The 17,705-nt window shown below is 21.4% G+C and overlaps 2 protein-coding genes across 5 annotated transcripts; both read right to left on the reverse strand.

Moving 5' to 3' along the window:
* Nucleotides 1–752: 752 nt before the first annotated feature.
* LOC122860226 (cartilage oligomeric matrix protein) lies at nt 753–8,340 on the reverse strand. Its single transcript, XM_044163940.1, has 15 exons — nt 8,083–8,340; nt 5,791–5,964; nt 5,454–5,680; nt 4,757–4,946; nt 4,587–4,672; nt 4,444–4,513; nt 4,165–4,375; nt 3,834–4,091; nt 3,070–3,187; nt 2,847–2,996; nt 2,426–2,777; nt 1,871–2,362; nt 1,716–1,805; nt 1,136–1,645; nt 753–1,070 (listed from the first exon to the last, which is right to left on the reverse strand). The coding sequence occupies exons 1-15, from the start codon at nt 8,162–8,164 to the stop codon at nt 970–972; spliced, it is 3,111 nt and encodes a 1,036-aa protein (XP_044019875.1). The 5' UTR covers nt 8,165–8,340; the 3' UTR covers nt 753–969.
* A 950-nt stretch (nt 8,341–9,290) lies between these two features.
* On the reverse strand, nt 9,291–16,575 carry LOC122860227 (gonadotropin-releasing hormone II receptor). Of its 4 annotated transcripts, none has more exons than XM_044163942.1 (9): nt 15,791–16,575; nt 12,085–12,332; nt 11,752–11,900; nt 11,572–11,677; nt 11,175–11,385; nt 10,942–11,065; nt 10,723–10,855; nt 9,740–9,935; nt 9,291–9,436 (listed from the first exon to the last, which is right to left on the reverse strand). In XM_044163942.1, exons 2-9 carry the CDS (start codon nt 12,319–12,321, stop codon nt 9,414–9,416), a joined length of 1,179 nt encoding a protein of 392 aa, XP_044019877.1. In that variant the 5' UTR covers nt 12,322–12,332; nt 15,791–16,575; the 3' UTR covers nt 9,291–9,413. The 4 variants fall into 4 exon arrangements, with proteins under 4 accessions (XP_044019877.1, XP_044019876.1, XP_044019878.1 ...); XM_044163941.1 differs by having other exon boundaries at nt 9,291–9,457; XM_044163943.1 differs by having other exon boundaries at nt 9,292–9,475.
* Between the last annotated feature and the right edge of the window lie 1,130 nt (nt 16,576–17,705).

The raw sequence follows: 17,705 nt of genomic DNA on the forward strand, positions 1-17,705 counted from the left end.
TGCCACAAATTTAAAAAATTAAAAATAAATAACGCACATGGCTTCAATGAAAATATGAAAGAAATAAACTTAATGTTTTATTGTTTTTTTTAAATTATAAAATTGTTTTAGTTTTTGTTGAATTATTTTTATTGTAAATAATTAAATTATAATGAATATTAAATAATAATTTATTGTAGTTAGGAAATCTTTGTATGTTATACGTCTAAACGTAACAATTTATGAATATTTAAATAATAAAATGGCAAAAAAAAAAAAATAATTTAAATTATAAATTATAGTAGAATGTGCTCGATTAAATTTGTCAAGTAAAAAATATAAAAATAAACCAAAACGATTGAAAATTATACCTAAGTAAATAGGACGACTGATTTCTGTATTTATTGTTTTAAAAAATATTATAAAAATAATTAATTATTTTGAAGCTGTAAGGGAGCAAACATTGTCAATTTAATAAGACTTATTGAAAGACTGTTTTACGTCAATTTCAATAAGAATTGTTAAGTTATTTAAAAAAAAAAAAATTCAACAACATCAAAAACACTCAATAATAATTGCAGGTTTTTTTAAATAATAATTAAATATTTAATCAATGTTTCATATTACCAACAAAAAATATAAATTGTAAAATTTAAAAAAAAAAAAAAAATGTTAATCATGTTATGTTAGTAATATTTTTACGTAATTTCGATTGGTTTCACATCGGCACATATCGAGCAGAATGAAAGAAAAATAAAATAATCATTCAGTCATTTATTCAAATGTGTTTTATTGACAAAAAAAAAAAAATATTTTTAATTATGATGTTAAATGATGATGACACACACTCAATTTACATTTAACAATTTTTTTCCTTAAATAAATACCACTTGATAAATTTTCTTTGAAGAAAAAAAAAAATAAACAAACAAATACTACGTAACAAAAAATGTCTTGGTTCTTTTTTTTTTTTTCATAGATCATTGTTTTTTAACTGCGTGAACTTTGATTATAATATCCACTTGAATCTTTATGAACGAGTCTTTTATTTTCATCTGAAAGTTCATCATAAACCATAGCTGGAACAGTGTCTAAAAATAAAAATAAATAAACAATTTCATTTTGTTTTTTATATAAAATTAAATTAAAAACAAACCTGAACATTTGTAGTATAAATTTGACCATATAATCATTTCTTGTGAGAAGCAAAATACTCCAAGTTGTCCACCTTTTAATACAGAATCATAAACATTACCAGAATCAACAATTAAATTACGTCCTTGATGTATCCATAAACGTATAAGACCAATTTTAGGTGTATGAATTAGTCTCCATCTGTATGGTGTTTTTTCTTTCCATCCAATATTTTTAGGATCTTTCCATAATAATTTAACTTGATTATCACGATCACCAGTATGCCATAAACTATTTCTCATTATTTTACCAGGTCCTGTTTCTGAATCAACTAATTTTAATTGTACACCTGGTTCAGCAACAGCTCTAAATGGTGATGCACGCCAATATGTTTGAGCTGTTTTTTTCCACATAACAGCATAAAATTTACGATTACTTTGATATGAAAATACAAAACCAACATAATCATCATCAATGTCTGTATTAACATAAAATGTTCCTTCAAATTCAACTCCAGTAAATTTTGCTTTACCTAAATTAATACAACTATTAAAAAATTTATTTATTTTCATTTATTAAAATTAATTTGTTTCTTTCATTACCAATTGCAATACCAGGATCACTATTTGCTGTTTGTACAATTTCTGATCCATTATGATGAATTTGCCATTTTGGATCAGTCTGTGCAACTCCTAACAAAAAAACATTTACAAATAAATAAAATATTTGTATTAAATAATTGATAAATTATAGATACCTTCAGGATCTAATGCAATTGTTTGATATTCTCGAAAATCAGTTGACCAAATTTGACTATTATTTGGACAATTATCATATCTATCTGGTACTTTATCTTGATCATAATCAATAGTACATGCATCACCATAAATACCACCATTTGTACATTCTTGTTTTGGATTATATGTTAGTATACAATTATCAATATTATTTGGTATACCATCATCATCAATATCATTATCACATTCATTTCCATAGCCATCATTATCAGTATCAATTTGTTGGGCATTTGCAATATCTGGACAATTATCAATGTCATCTTGTACACCATCTTTATCTCTATCACGTCCAGTATCACAATCATCACCAACACCATCACCATCTTCATCATTTTGATTTGTATTTGGTACATCAATACAATTATCACAAGCATCACCAATACCATCACCATCAGTATCTTCTTGTTCTTCATTTTTTTTAGATGGACAATTATCCTCATGATTTAAAATTCCTTAAATAAATTTTCAATTAAATTAACATGATATTTTTCATTATTAAAAGTAAAAATAAATACCATCATTATCTTTATCATTGTCACATGCATCACCAACACCATCACCATCAGAATCTTCTTGATGTGGATTTGGTATTTTTGGACAATTATCACAAACATCACCAACACCATCTGGACCACCATTATCAGTATCTTGTTGTTGTGGATTATATGTTAACGGACAATTATCTGGTATATTTAATACACCATCTTTATCTGAATCATTGTCACATGCATCACCAGTACCATCATTATCAGCATCTTCTTGTCCACTGTTTGATACACTTGGACAATTATCAACTAAATCAGCATGTCCATCATTGTCACTATCGATACCACATGTAAAACCATCACCTGCCCAACCAACATGACACTAAAAAAAAATTGAATAATCATTAATTTAATTTGGATTTTCAGCTGAAAAGCTGGCGGAGATATTTACCTGACAAACATATTGATTTGGTCCAATGCAAATACAATCAGCACGTTTATCACATATTGTTATTCTATCTTGACAAATATTAATTGACTGACAGCCAAATGTTTGATTACCAATGAAACCATAATTGCATGGACCACATCTAAAGGAACCCTGTAATATTTTTTCATTCAATGCATTAAGTAAATTGTTTAAATGATTTTTTTTTTTTTTCGATTTAATTTACCTCGGTATTAATGCACTCGGAATTAGCAACACAAGCAGCATTTTGTCCATCCTCGCACTCATTTATGTCCACGCATCTTGTCTTGTTACCAATGTATCCAGCTGGGCATGGATCGCATCTATCAATGGACATCAGGCATTCACCGGATTCGGTTGGGTAAATATCGTTCATCATTCACCCAATTTTATTTTATTTTTTTTTTGTTTATTTGTTTGTTTTTTTTTTTTTTTTCGATTTTTTACATTTTATCTTAATTGTCATATTGTATTTCGAATTACTAACGTATGTATTTTTTTTTATTTCGAATTTAAATTTAAGTTAAAAATTAAAAAAAATTAAAAATAAATTTAAAATAGAAAAGTTTTTTTTGATATATAAAAAAAAAAAAAGGGGGGAAAAGGAGGAATTTTGGTAGGTCATAACAAATGCCATTAGAAATTTTAATATTTTGACCTTTTATACTATATTATTGACTTTTTTTTTTTTTTTTTCATCGTAATTTAGAAAATAAATAATTTGAATAATCTAAGTATACAAGTATTATTATTTTTAAATTTATATATTTTTTTAAGTACAACAAAACGATTAGAAAAAAAAATTTGAAAAAAATGATTAATACCGATATTGAATTGAATGAGGATGAAAATAAAAATATATATATTAATTATACTTTTATATTAATTTGATTTAATATTTTCCCCTCCCTTTTTTTTTTTTTAAATGACTCGAATTAATGTGAATAACCTCCGTAGACGGGTTCGCACCTGTATCCAGGAGAGATTCCTGGTGTGTTGGTACACTGAAGTCTTGGATCACAAGGATTACGTAGATCACACTCATCAACTGGTTGACAACTGATGCCATTTCCATTGTATCCATGAGGACACTGGCCACATCTGTAATATGGAGCATCTGGTTGTGGATGACATGCAACATTAGCATGACATGGATTTGTATCACAACCTCTGAGATGTTCACAGTGTTCACCATTACCAGTAAAACCTGCTGGACAACGTGAACATCTAAAAAAAAAAAATTTGAAATTAAATAATTAATTGATTAAATTAAATTATTGTTGTAGATGATTAAACCAACCTGTAACCATTTCCTAAATCTTGACATCTAACTCCTGGATAACATGGATTGTCTGAACATGTTCTTATACGATTACAAGTTATTCCATCACCATCATAACCACGTGGACATGATAGACATCTTGGTGTACCATCAGAATCATCACATCTTGCACCAGGATAACAGGGTGATTGAAAATTACATGATGGACGTGGTGGAGCTGGTGTTGTTGCTAGAAAATTATCAAATTATTAAACTACTCAACAATTTATTTAATTTTTTTTTTATTTAAAATCTTACCAATGAAAAATTCTGGCTTACAAGCACTACAATCTTCAATTAATTTTTTAACATGTCGAGTTTCTTGTGTCTGAAAAAATTAAAAAAAACATATTATTATTTAAATTTATAATAAAATTTATTGATTATATTTTTTTATATACATTTCTTTCGAGTTCAGCCCAAATTCTTTTTGTAAATTCAATCAATTCATTTAGTGTTTTTACTAATTGCTGATCACCAACACAATCTGAAAATAAAAAGAAATAATATTTTTTTATTTTTTGTATTTTGTTTCCTGGTAGGTATCACAATGTACATGATATCAACTTACTGAGATCGTCTAGAGTATGAACATTTGATGGAATATCACCCCTTCGACGTACACGAATACTATTAGCTGGTGTTGTTTCCATATGATAGGCGAAATCATCAAGAAGTGATAATTCACATCCTTCACGTTCCCAGGCATCTCGTATTCTTGATTCTCTGTAGATTTTTGTACGAATTTTTTTTTCACGAAACTATCAATCAAGCAATAAAATAAACATTTAAAATACATTTTATATATCTTTTTGTTTATAAAATTAATTTATCAACAAGTATGTCAGCTTGAAATTTTTGAAATTAAATAAATGAAAAAAAAAAAAATTATTTGGTGGGCGTTTTGATATACGAAATGCATATATGCCAATCGATTGGAGAATGGCAAATAAATATTCTACTGATTTTCCATATTTGGATAGACATCGTCCCACGATTAAAATGTACAGTTATATAAATAAATAAACAAATAAATAAATAAACAAAATAATAGAAAAAAAAATTACAAAGAAATTTTATTTTTCGATTGTTTTTTCTCTTCAAATATCAACTGAAAATAATTCGAAATAATAAAAAAAAAATTGATAAAAAATAAATTTATTTGTTTATTTATAAAATAAACTAAAAAAAATATGAAAAATAATTTTAATTATAAGGTATAATTTTAATGAAAATTAATTTATAAAACTTTTTTTTTTTTAAATTACCACTTGAATTATTGAGTCTTCAATTTTTTGTCCCATTAAATCTTTTAGTGTTTTTTTCAATGGTAATTGTCCAATATTTAAACAATCAACATAGACATCAATTTTTGAATTAAATTCATTTTGATGAATGATAAATATAATATTTTTCATTGGTTCAGTTATATTCAAACTTTCAATTTGTAAATCTTCTCTTCCATTTATTTTGTTTTCTACCGTTTCCAATATAACTATTTAAAAAAAAACAAGTAATATTATATTTGATGAATTATTATAGATAAAATATATTTATTTATTATACAAGATGTATTGTAACAAGATGCTTGTTAAGTAATTTTACCTCTATTTTGTTGATGATTAAACATGAGAAGAAACTTTGTCTTTGGCTCAGTGTCCTTAACAGCAAATAAAGTCTCCGTATTTGTACCATAATTGATTTTTTTAAGTTTCAAATGACTAACAATAATGGCAAATTGATCATCATGCAGTGCATCTTCTAGATTTCTTGTTAATGCTTGAATACAAAATAATAATATTATACTTAATAATAAATCAATCATATTTTACATAAATTTATTATTTACATAAATATTATTTAAACTAAATAAAAATTTACATTTAATAACGCAACTGTCGATTGTTTTATATGAAAAAAAAATTTATACAATGAAAAACGTGATGTAAAAAAAATATTTTTTAAAAATGTCAAGATAAACTGCATAAATTTCCAACTGACATATTTTTTTCTTTTCATTATTCAAATAATACACACAGTCAAGAGTAAGGTAATTTTTAAGTAATATTTTTATTTTCTTATTTTTTAAATTTTAACTGGCAAAATATTGAGTTCACTGAACAAGACTTAACTGTATAAATTACATTTTTTTTTTTTTATGATAAAAGAAGTTAAAAAAATGAAAATGATAATAGTCAAGTAAAAAAGTTAAATGATCTAGAGATAAATGAGTCTTAAAATTTGATTTAAAGTTTTTTTTTTTTTGAACAAGAGTGGGTGTTATAAAAGTAAGTGAAAATTTATGAAAAAAAAAGGCTAAAATATAAAAAAAAAAAAGGGAATTTTAATTATTGTATTATTGAATTAGTAATGCTTATGTATGTCATTTGAAAAATTATTTTTTCTAAATGATAATTAAAAAAAGTAATTATCAAAACGTGGGTGAGTGTTAAGTGGACTATTTTTTGAATTTATTATCATCATAATTAAATATAATAAATAAATATGAGATAATGAATTAATTATTGTTTTATTTATGAATTTTATTAAAGGGTTTTTTAAAAAATTTATTATTTAGAATGTAAGATTTGTAACAAAGTGAGTGTATGACCTGAATTTAATGAGACCAATTGTGCAATCGATTTGTTATGGTGGAAGACTCGTGAGTTTCCCTTTTAAAAATCATTTAAGATAAATTTATAAAAAATTCAAATATATATATACAGCATGTGTGAGTGTCTGTATTTATTCTGTATGTTGCATTGATGGTAAAGTTGATGAAAAAAAAAAAAAAATCTGCAATAATCTTGGAGTCTCAGCATCGCGCCTATTTGGGAAAACCGTTATTACTTCAAAGCAGTAACCTCACGAGGTTGATGATTCATTTTTTATATGTATATTGAATTTTTTTTTTTAAATAATCAAGTCAATGAATTAATATTTTTTATAATAAAAGTTTCATTTTTATATTTTTTTTTACCATAAAAGTAATGATTTTTTTCCTCATAAGAAAAAAAAAAAATTCGCAAATTTATAAATAAATTTTTAACTACACAAATAAATATATAATTACTATGAAAAATAAATTTAAATAAAAATCTTATATTTAAAAATAATACCAAATATATTTAAAATAATTATTTACTAATTTATTTAACTAATTTAATTTTTAAATTAAAAAAAACATAAATTTATATTAAAATTTTTTTATTGATTTATATTTAATTGTTGTAATTTTTTGCTAAATAAATTTTCATATATAATAATAATAATAATAAATGTTAAATAACAATTTGAATTTATTTATTTGTTTTTTTTTTTTTTTTTAAATCGTTGGGTTGATGAACCCCATCACCGGTTTTTCTAGACCAGATTTTTTGCACCCTCTTCAAACTGGTTCTTTTATAAAATTGACTTTTTATATTTATTTAATCTCTGTCTATCTTCCAAATAGCTACAATTTTTTCAACTTTGTTTTTTTCTATAATAGCACTAAATTAAGAAAATAAAAAAAAATGATATAATTTTTTGTGTTATCAAATTATTAAAGCAACCCCTGTTGAGATAAAATCACGATAATAATGTATAATAATTTTGGATGACAAATAAAATAGACACAACTGTTTCTCAATGTCTGTCAGTTAAAATAAATATATATGATATAAATAAACACGTTAAATAAAAATAGAAATGATGATAAAATATTTCCGGCTTTCAGAGCAACAAGTATAAATTTAAACACAAATTTAAGAAAAGTAAAATTTTGTTAAATTTAAAATACAAAAAAAGCTAAAATAATAACATACTTATTAAGTTATTAATCTTTAATTTAATTTTTACTTTTAAATGACAATAAATTAATTGTTAAATTTATTTTTTATTTAATTTAAAACATACCATCATCATGAATAATAGCAAACGTTGAAAATATTGAAAATGTCGCGAAGAGAACCGTAAGAGCAACAACCCTGTGGTCCATCTTTGCGATATGAAATTTAATTAATTAATACTAATATTATCTTCTATTATGAATAATTAAAAAAATTTTTTTTTTTTATTTTTCTATTATTAAATACACTACACTATTAATAATCACTGGTTTAAGTAACTTGACTCATGGGGAGTACACACGCATTAACGATCACCGTACGCACTGAGCAGCAGAAAAGTCAAGTCGGAGTTTTATACCCTCGCCCACTTAAACAACATTTTTAAAACTATATTTATGTTTAAAAAAAAAATAATATTATAATACACGTAAATGAGAGTTATTTAAAAAATTAAAAATTAAAAAATACATTCAAATTATATTTTATCGAAATATTTTAAAAGCTTTCGAAAAAAAAAAAAGCTTCTTTTCGAATTTTAAATTTTTAAAATATTTTATTTATAAATTATTTATTATTAATTTATTTATTTTTTTTATTTTAATTTAGTTGTGGTTGAATGATTGTAAATGACCTTGCAAGTAGGCAATGAATAAATAAATTTGCCTTTAGTTAAAAAAAATATTTGAAAAAAAAAATTATAAACGTGGGTTGTTGTTCTGCCTACTCGAAATAAAATTACAAGTATTTTTGTTTAATCAAGATGATAATGAGATAATGTTGACAATTTTGAAAATATAAAAAAATTTTTTGTATATATGTATATAATATTAAAAAAGATATTTATATTTAGAAAAAAAATTTTTTAAAAAATAAACAAAATAAATGTAACTCACCTATATTTATTTTATTTTTTTTTATTTTTAATTTTTTTCTTTCACAGAGATAAATTCAAATTCTTTCACCAGATGGTATATCTACTTGTCAACTGCACATTTTCACGTTGTTATTGCTCTAATTTTATTTTTGTAATATTTTACTTTAACAATTTGTTTTTTTTTTTGTATTTTTAATATTGTTTTTTCATTTAGTTAACTCCATGACACTTATTAATTTTTAAATATTTAAAACACTGATTAGATATTTTTTCATTCAAATTAATTATTAATTATTAATTTAAGATTAATTTTATTATCTTTTTCAAGATTTTTTTTCACATTTATAGATTTACATTTATAAATTTCAAATGAAATTTTAGTCTTTACACTTGTGATTTGTGGTGACACACTCATGATGATATTAGGTGAAAAAAATAAATTTTTTTTTTTGATAATACTGATGATTTGATAAATTGTTGAATTAAATTTTGATTATATTTATTTTTTAATTGTTTGTAGATCCTCATATCATGTTTCCATTGCCAGCTGAAATATCATCTTTCAAGACTTTGGAAAAAAATTAAACTTATTTTTCCAATTAAAAATTTTATAAATAAAACAAAAAATAATTAGCTACATTATTTTTATTTAAAAAAAAAATAAGAAATTAAATTTATTGTCATTCAATTAAATATAATTATTTAAAATTAAATATTTAAATAATTATTATTTCATTTTTATTTTCAGTTTTTTTAAAACTTTTTTTAATCAATTCTAATGATAATTTAGTATCAATTAAACAAAATGATACAGTATTATTATTATTATTTAAAATTTTACGATTCTTACTGTTTCGTTTATTGTAGATATGTAAATTATGATTTACAATATCATTGTTGACATCATTACGACGTAAATTATATTCTTGATTTTGTATTGTCTCATTTTTTTGTAAATTTTTATCATCACGACGACGTGAATTAAACACAACGACATTTTCAATTGATGTTTTTTTACCAGCAGTTCCAGTATTTTGTGTTGAACCCTGTGAAAATTTTGTATTTTTAATTTATACAAATAATAATCAATTAATTTTATACAAAAATAAAAAAGTAAATAATATTTTTCTTAAAAAATAAATCCATAGGGTTAAAAAAAAAAAAAATAATCTATGAAAATTATAAATAAATATTTATTTCGTTTTTCAATATGATAACTTAATTTTCTTTTTTTAATTAACATAATAATAATAATAGTAATAATAATATATAAAAAATAAATAAACTTTGGTAAAAAAAAAAAAATGTTTTTTTTTTTTTTAAATATTACATTTAATTTTTTTTTTTAAATGTCAATTGGCTATATGTATATATTTATAATTTTTGGTGAATTATCACTTTTTGTTACGTTTATTTAAAATTAAATAATTTATTAATTATTTTTTTAATTTTGATATTCAGTCGATGAGTCGAACCGACAAGGATAATGGTGAAACTCGTGTCTCAATCGTAGGTGCACGTGAACGTTGCTAAATAAATAAATAAATAAATAAATAAATAAATAAATAAATAAATAAATAAATAAATAAATAAATAAATAAATAAATAAATAAATAAATAAATAAATAAATAAATAAATAAATAAATAAATAAATAAATAAATAAATAAATAAATGATCAAGTAAATAAATAAAAAATTAAACAAATGAATGAACTATCAAACTAATTAATTATAAAATAAATACAACAATAAAAATTAATAACAATAAAATAATAATACAACTAAATAAAAAAATAAATATATTTTAATTATTTTTATATAATTCAACTTACTTGTGTTGTTTTTCGAATATTAAAAAGTCCATAAACAATTGGATTCATACATGAATTTGTACAGGCAAATAAAAATAATCCTTTTTGTATTCTTTGGTCAACTTTTTTAGCACTTTCTCTATCGATCCAGTACCTTTATCCAGACAATAAAATAAAATTATATTTAATTTAAATTCATTAAACTAATGAAAAAAATAAAAATTAAAAATTACAACTTACCAAACACTCATGATATAATAAGGTGCCCAACAAACAAAAAATACAAAAACAATAATAATTGTCATTTTTAATGTTCTAATTTTAGCACGTCCTAAAAATCCCAATGATGATCTACGAATTCTATCTGAGTATTTAAAATATTTAACCCATTAAAAATGTATTAATAATATTACCAATTAATTTTTTTCATTTATTATTAATTAATTGTTGATAATATGTTTGTTTTCACTTACCAGGACCAAGTGTTTCTCTTGATTTACGATATATTTCAAGCAATATACTTGAATATGTATAAATAATAATAATCAATGGAAAAAAATACATCATGACCATACCAAATATTGAATACATCAATTCATGTCCATCACTTGCAAATGCATTGTAAGTTATACATTGTTCATACCATGTATAATTTGGATGTACTTCAACATGAAAAACAACCATCTAAAAATTAAATTAAACCAAAAAAAAAAAAGTATTTTAATCAAAAAAAATATAATACTTTATAATAAGCTTTCAAATCAATGAGATTACTTCAAGAAGGAGAAAAAAAAAATTCAATAAAATGATGATAAAAATAAGATACCAGGAAATAAAAAAAAAAAATAAAATTAAAATGATAAAACTTACTTGAGGTGCAGAGCAAAGTGTTGAGCCAATCCAAGCAAAAAGTAGCATCATTTTTCCTCTTCTATCGACGTCCATTAATTGCAGGGGTTTTAAAACAGCATAGTATCTATTTATTTAGCAAAATGATACACATTAAAGACATATTAAATAGTGAAAAATAGTAGAAATAATATAACATACCTATCAACACTGATACAGACAAGAACAAATGATGATAAATATATTCCAAATACACGAAAAAATGCCATTATTCGACACATTGCATCACCAAAAGGCCATGATACTGTTGCTGCCCATGTTATTTCCATTGGCATCATCAATAATGCAACCTGTTGATGTAGTTATTTAATTAATTTTATATATATAATAAATTAATAATATTTTTTTTTCTATTACAAGTATTATCTTTTTTGTTTCGATTTCGATTTTCGAATTTCGAATTTCGAATTTCGATATTTCTTTTTTGCTTTTTTCGATTTAATTAATTTAATTTCGGATGATTTTAAATATTACCAGTAAATCAGCAACAGCAAGATGCATCAGCATTGTATTTATTCTAGATCTATTTCTACGTCTACGTTGAAGAATTAAATATAGTACAGTTGTATTTCCAGTTATTGATATTATCATCAAGATACTGTATGTTACGATGGAAACAACATGACCCTCATTAAATCTCATATCAATTGGTAATTCTGGTGTCAATGTTGTATTTTCAATATTTTTCATTAATACAATTGTTGGCTCCATTTTATATTGTACTAAAAATTAATACAAAAATTAATATTAATTGATTAAAATTTAATTAATTGTTTGATAACTTTTATTTTTGTTTTTGATGAAAAATTCTTTTATTTATTTTGTCTTGTTCAAAATTGAAATTAAGTTTTTAGATAAAAGTTTTTATATGACACAGCTTGAAAGTGGATTTTTATTTTATTTTATTTTATTTATTTTTGAAATTTATATTCTATTGAGTTTTTTTATTGTCACGTATTCATTTTGTATAGTGATAATAATTTAATAAATATTTATAGCAATTTATATTTATTTTATATTGGATTTATTATTATTTTTGATGAAAAATAATAATAATTATTGTTAATAGAAAATTAAAATTAGTTTTTAGAAAATTTTTAAAATGCAAGTTGATGTTGGACAAAGAGTAGAATGAACAAACTACGTGATTGCCATTTCAATGATAAATATTTATCAATGATTTTAAAGTTTATTTAAGGACTCTCTGAAGCGTGCTCAACTATACTCTAACATATTTCATATAATAAACATAAAAATATCATATTGACTTAAAGGGCTTTGTTCATAAAATTATGTATATTTTTTTATTTTTATCAATCAAATCCCTGACATTGAAATTTATTTTTAGAAATAAATTAAAATCAAATCTATTTTTTAATTCTTTTTTTTTTTCTACTTCCTTATAAATTTTATATTAAAAAAGATTAAATCTTTTTTTTTTACTTAAAATTTTTAATCACTTTTAATACACTTTTATTTAATTTACACTTGAAAATTTAATTTATAAATTTTTTAATTATTTAAATAATGATTTATCAACTTTTTTTCGATATTTTTTTTTTTTTTTTGGTTGTTGTTGTTTTTGCTTTTTATAGAAATTAATTAGACTTGGTATTTTTATTTTTTTATTTTTATATTGATGAACCTTAATTGACAATGAACGTTTTTTATATTAAACGTTAACCCTCGCGTATTGGGGTGCGTGTTAACACTGACTTAGCCACTTGAATTTTTTTATTCATTTTTCATCCGCGCTTCTTCTTTAGCGCCCGCGCAAAAACCTACATCTAATACCTATATATTATTAATATTAATTTTTTGCGTGATATAGACGATAAATAAAGTCATTTAAAAGATTGCAATTTAAAAAATATATTAAATTAATAATGTAAATCTCTCTTCAAGTTTAATTAAACTTTAATTTTTTCACCTATATAGAAAAAAAATTTTTTAATGATTCATTTTGTTTTAAAAATTTAAAAATAGTATTTAGAATATAAAATAAACAATTAAATGAAATACCTAATATTATTTATATTTAGAATTTAGAAAAAAAAATAAAAATCAAATAAAAAAATTTAAAAACAGTACTTAAAATATAAAAAAGCAATAAAATCAAAATAAAATTAAAAAAAAAATATATAAAAAAACAGTATTTAAAATATAAAAATAAAATAAATGATCAATCGATGTTGTTTGGTCTAGATAAATAATTTAATCGCAAACACTTTGACCATAATTATCAAATGATTGATCATGAAAAATAAAAGTGTTGAAAAATTTGATGTAAAAGGCCACGAGATTGATTATATATTTTATTTTCAAAAACTAAAAGTATTTTTTTATTATTATTATTTATAAATATATATTTATTTTATTTTTTTTGAACAACTTTGATCTCGAGTTTTCCACTGTGCTGACTTATTACCCCTAACTTTGTAGATAAACTTTTAATATAATAAAGCAGTTTGTTTCAAATAGAAAAAAAAACATAAAACAAAAATTTTATAAATTTTATTTCAAATACAAGAAATAAATTTTTTTTTTTTCAAAGGAATTTTTAATCATAAATAATGATAATATTAATTTGTAAATATATGATCATTAAATGATAACCTCGCTCTTCGATTTGCCCTATTATATATATTTAATTTTCATTTTATTGCAATTTTTATTTTTTGATATTTTTAATTTCATTATTAATCTTACATTATCTAAATAATATTAAAGTCCAATATTTTTTTTTTTTCATTAACTAATAAATAATATTAAATATTTCCTGTAATTTTATTCTTTATTTTTCATATAATAATTTTATATTTTCATTCTATAATTTATTATATTATTTCCTTGTCTACACTTATTTTTTTTTTTATTTTAAATTTACAACAATGTGATAAAGAATTTAATTCAAACGAGATATTTTTTTTTTTTTTTTAGCTTTGACAAGTTTCACATTATCTCGCGTATTTTACATTCGATACAAAACATTCTCAACGGGTGTCCAATAACCCTTATTTTTATCCCATCAGATAGAAAAAAAAATAGAAAAAAAATATGTTTGATTCTTTGTTGACTCTCGAGGCGAATTATCGGGGACATCATTGCTTTTTTTTTTTGCCCTACAATCGTCCTCATTTGCCACAATATAATTGCAATTACAATTCATTGAAAAAAAAAAAATATTAAAATAAATAAAAGAAATAATAAACAATAATTTGATACAATTTTTTTTTTTTATTTATTATTTATTTCATTTTTATCTATGTTTTTTTTTTTCCCTTATGAATTTTATTTGAGATAACGAAAGGTGCTATCGTGATTCTTATTAAATCATGACCTTGATAAATATCCTCATCTGACATTCCAATTTGTAAAACATGTCCAGGTGTCTTGTGCACTCTTTTACTATTTTTTTATTCATTTTTTAATATTTTTATAATCAAGAGAAATATAGCATCAACTTTTTTATGTAATTAAAATTTTTTTTTTTTTATATATTCTTTATTTAATTATAAATAATAAAATATAGTAACTAAATAAATATTTAAAATACTAATTAAAAAAGATTGAATATTTAAAATATTTTTATTATTTCAAAAATTTATTCATTAGTGCAAAAAATTACATTGTATCTTTGTAAAAATATTTTTAATTGATTTTTTTTTTAAATTTATTTTTTGATAGATAAATTAAATAAATAAAAGTATAATAAATAATAATAAATAATTTTAATTGAATAAACAAAACCCTCTTTACTTGATCTCTTTGAAATGATTTTTTTAAATATTCTTTCATTGTATTTATTTATTTATTGAGCTTTTTCAATTATGACACTTTTTCTAATACGTCTAGAATTTTTACCCTTGACCTTCAAAAAAAAAAAAAAAAAATATATATCAGTACTTCTGTCTACCTTCGTCTCGTCTGTAAATAATTGCACAGTGAATTGATTTTCCTATTATTTTTCTTTTTATATCCTTTTCTATATTATGCTAAAAAAAAAACAGAGCTTTTTTCAAATTAATCTCTACCCTATCAAGATCAAAAAAACAATTTCAACATTAAAAAAAAAACTTATGTTATTTTATTGTTATAAAAAAAATATCTATCCAAATAAAAAACCGGAAATGTTAAAAAATACAAAAAAAAAAAAAAATGATAGTATAATCTTGTGTACCTTATATTATTTTTTCTCTATTCCTCTTCCAACAAAAAAAAAAAAATAAACAGGTAAATACACCTTTATCTCCAAGCAGAAAAAAAAAAACCAACACTTTTTTTTTTTTTTTATATAATATTTATTTTTTTGTATGATTTTTTAGCTTATGATTTTTTTTCCTAGAAAATCTCTGGATCATCCAAGCTAATTAATGTTCACTCTTGCGTGTATATTACACGTTGAAATAAATAAAGTAGATATTAACTTTGTATATAAAAAAATTGACATTAAATTCAGCATTGCCAAACATGATTAAAAAATATAATATTTTAATAATAAATCAGTAATATCCAAATGATTATTAAAATTGACAGTGAGTTAATATTATGATACATCACACTGTCTAACGATCGATATTACACTGAATCAAGATAAATAATAATTCAAATAAAAAAATAAAAAACAAATAATATTTATCACTATAGTTACATTAAACCACCTCGTCATAAATCATGACAACTTTATTTTTCTATTGCGTATACAATTATTTTTATTTTTTCATTTAATAAATTTTTTTTTTTTGTTGTTTTTGTTGTTATTGTTATTGAAATTGAATTATTAAAAATTATTATTATTGCTAATATTGTTAATTTGGTTCAATTAATAATGACGAATTTTTTTTTTTATATTTATTTTGTGTAAATTATATTTCTGGATGTACTTGGTAATCGAGTTATTAACTTTAGTGACTGACGATCGAAAGATCCAATTAAATCATCGTGAACACTTTGAGGCCAGACGAATGATCAGGTCAAGTGTCAAATGATCACTGATAGTTCGCATCTTTAATATTTACAAAATTATTATATTTAAATTTTTTTATTATTATTATTTTATATCAATAATTAAATTAATATTTAATAATGAATTTTTTAAATTATTCATTTAATTGTCGTTGGCTTTTTTTTAATTTCGAAAATTATTATAGCTATGGTTATTATTATTTTACTGATAAATAAATAAATGATAAATATTTTCTTGTTATTTATTTATTTTTTAAATATCATCAAAATATGTTAAATCATATGCCAAATATTTGAAATGTGATGAGCCGATAATGAGTACAATAGGGTTAAACTATTGACCCGTTATTTAAATCAAAAAATTTATCAACTGTTAATAATTTTCAATTGTAATTTGATTTTTTTTTTTCGAGTGTTATATAACTGGCATTGACGTGATTAATAAAATATTTTAAATACAAACTTTAATTAATTATTTGGAGTAATTAATAGAATAAATTAAATTCAATTTGAAATGATTTAATTATAATAATTATTATTGATAATTAATCTATAATAAATAAATGAAAAAATTTACAAATTTTAATTTAATTATTTGCCACATTTCCAATGGAAATTAAAATGAAAATTTAAATAAATAATATACAATACAATTGTTTAATAATAAAGATAAAAAAAAATTAAGTGAAAATTATTATTAAACAATTTAAGGAAATTAATTGTATTTAAAAATAATTCGAGGGAGATTAAAGGTATATTTTAAATTGTTGATAAATCAAACACAAGCATTATAAATCAATGAATAAAAAAATAAATTTGAAAATAATTTACTTGGCATAAGTAATAATTACAAAACATAAAATCTAAAAAATAAATAAATTTAGTATATACTGATTGGAAATAAATCATTATCATTATGATTTTATTACCGGTAAAAATATCGTGATTATTTAATACACAAATTATGTCGTAAGAGAAAAAGTTTTGTTGTAAAATGAGAAGAAAAAAAAAAAAGGAAATAATAATATAATTGGTATTTTCAGTAAAAGTAAAATTCAAAGAAAGTAATACATAAAAATTTTATTAAGTAATCATTTAATTTAATTAATAATTCAACAATATATACACAT

This window comes from Aphidius gifuensis, linkage group LG1 (assembly GCF_014905175.1).
Source record: "Aphidius gifuensis isolate YNYX2018 linkage group LG1, ASM1490517v1, whole genome shotgun sequence".
Lineage (NCBI taxonomy): Eukaryota > Metazoa > Arthropoda > Insecta > Hymenoptera > Braconidae > Aphidius > Aphidius gifuensis.

Excerpts from the sequence above, each read along its gene's own strand:
- LOC122860226 (XM_044163940.1), bottom strand. The coding sequence starts at position 8,164 with ATGGACCACAGGGTTGTTGCTCTTACGGTTCTCTTCGCGACATTTTCA. Across the intron at positions 2,997-3,069 it reads CCGAGTGCATTAATACCGAG|GGTTCCTTTAGATGTGGTCC; the intron begins GTAAATTAAATC and ends AAAATATTACAG. Across the intron at positions 2,363-2,425 it reads CAATGATAAAGATAATGATG|GAATTTTAAATCATGAGGAT; the intron begins GTATTTATTTTT and ends AATTTATTTAAG.
- LOC122860227 (XM_044163941.1), bottom strand. The coding sequence starts at position 12,321 with ATGGAGCCAACAATTGTATTAATGAAAAATATTGAAAATACAACATTG. Across the intron at positions 11,386-11,571 it reads CACTTTGCTCTGCACCTCAA|ATGGTTGTTTTTCATGTTGA; the intron begins GTAAGTTTTATC and ends TTTAATTTTTAG. Across the intron at positions 9,458-9,739 it reads TATCTACAATAAACGAAACA|TCTTGAAAGATGATATTTCA; the intron begins GTAAGAATCGTA and ends TTTTTTCCAAAG.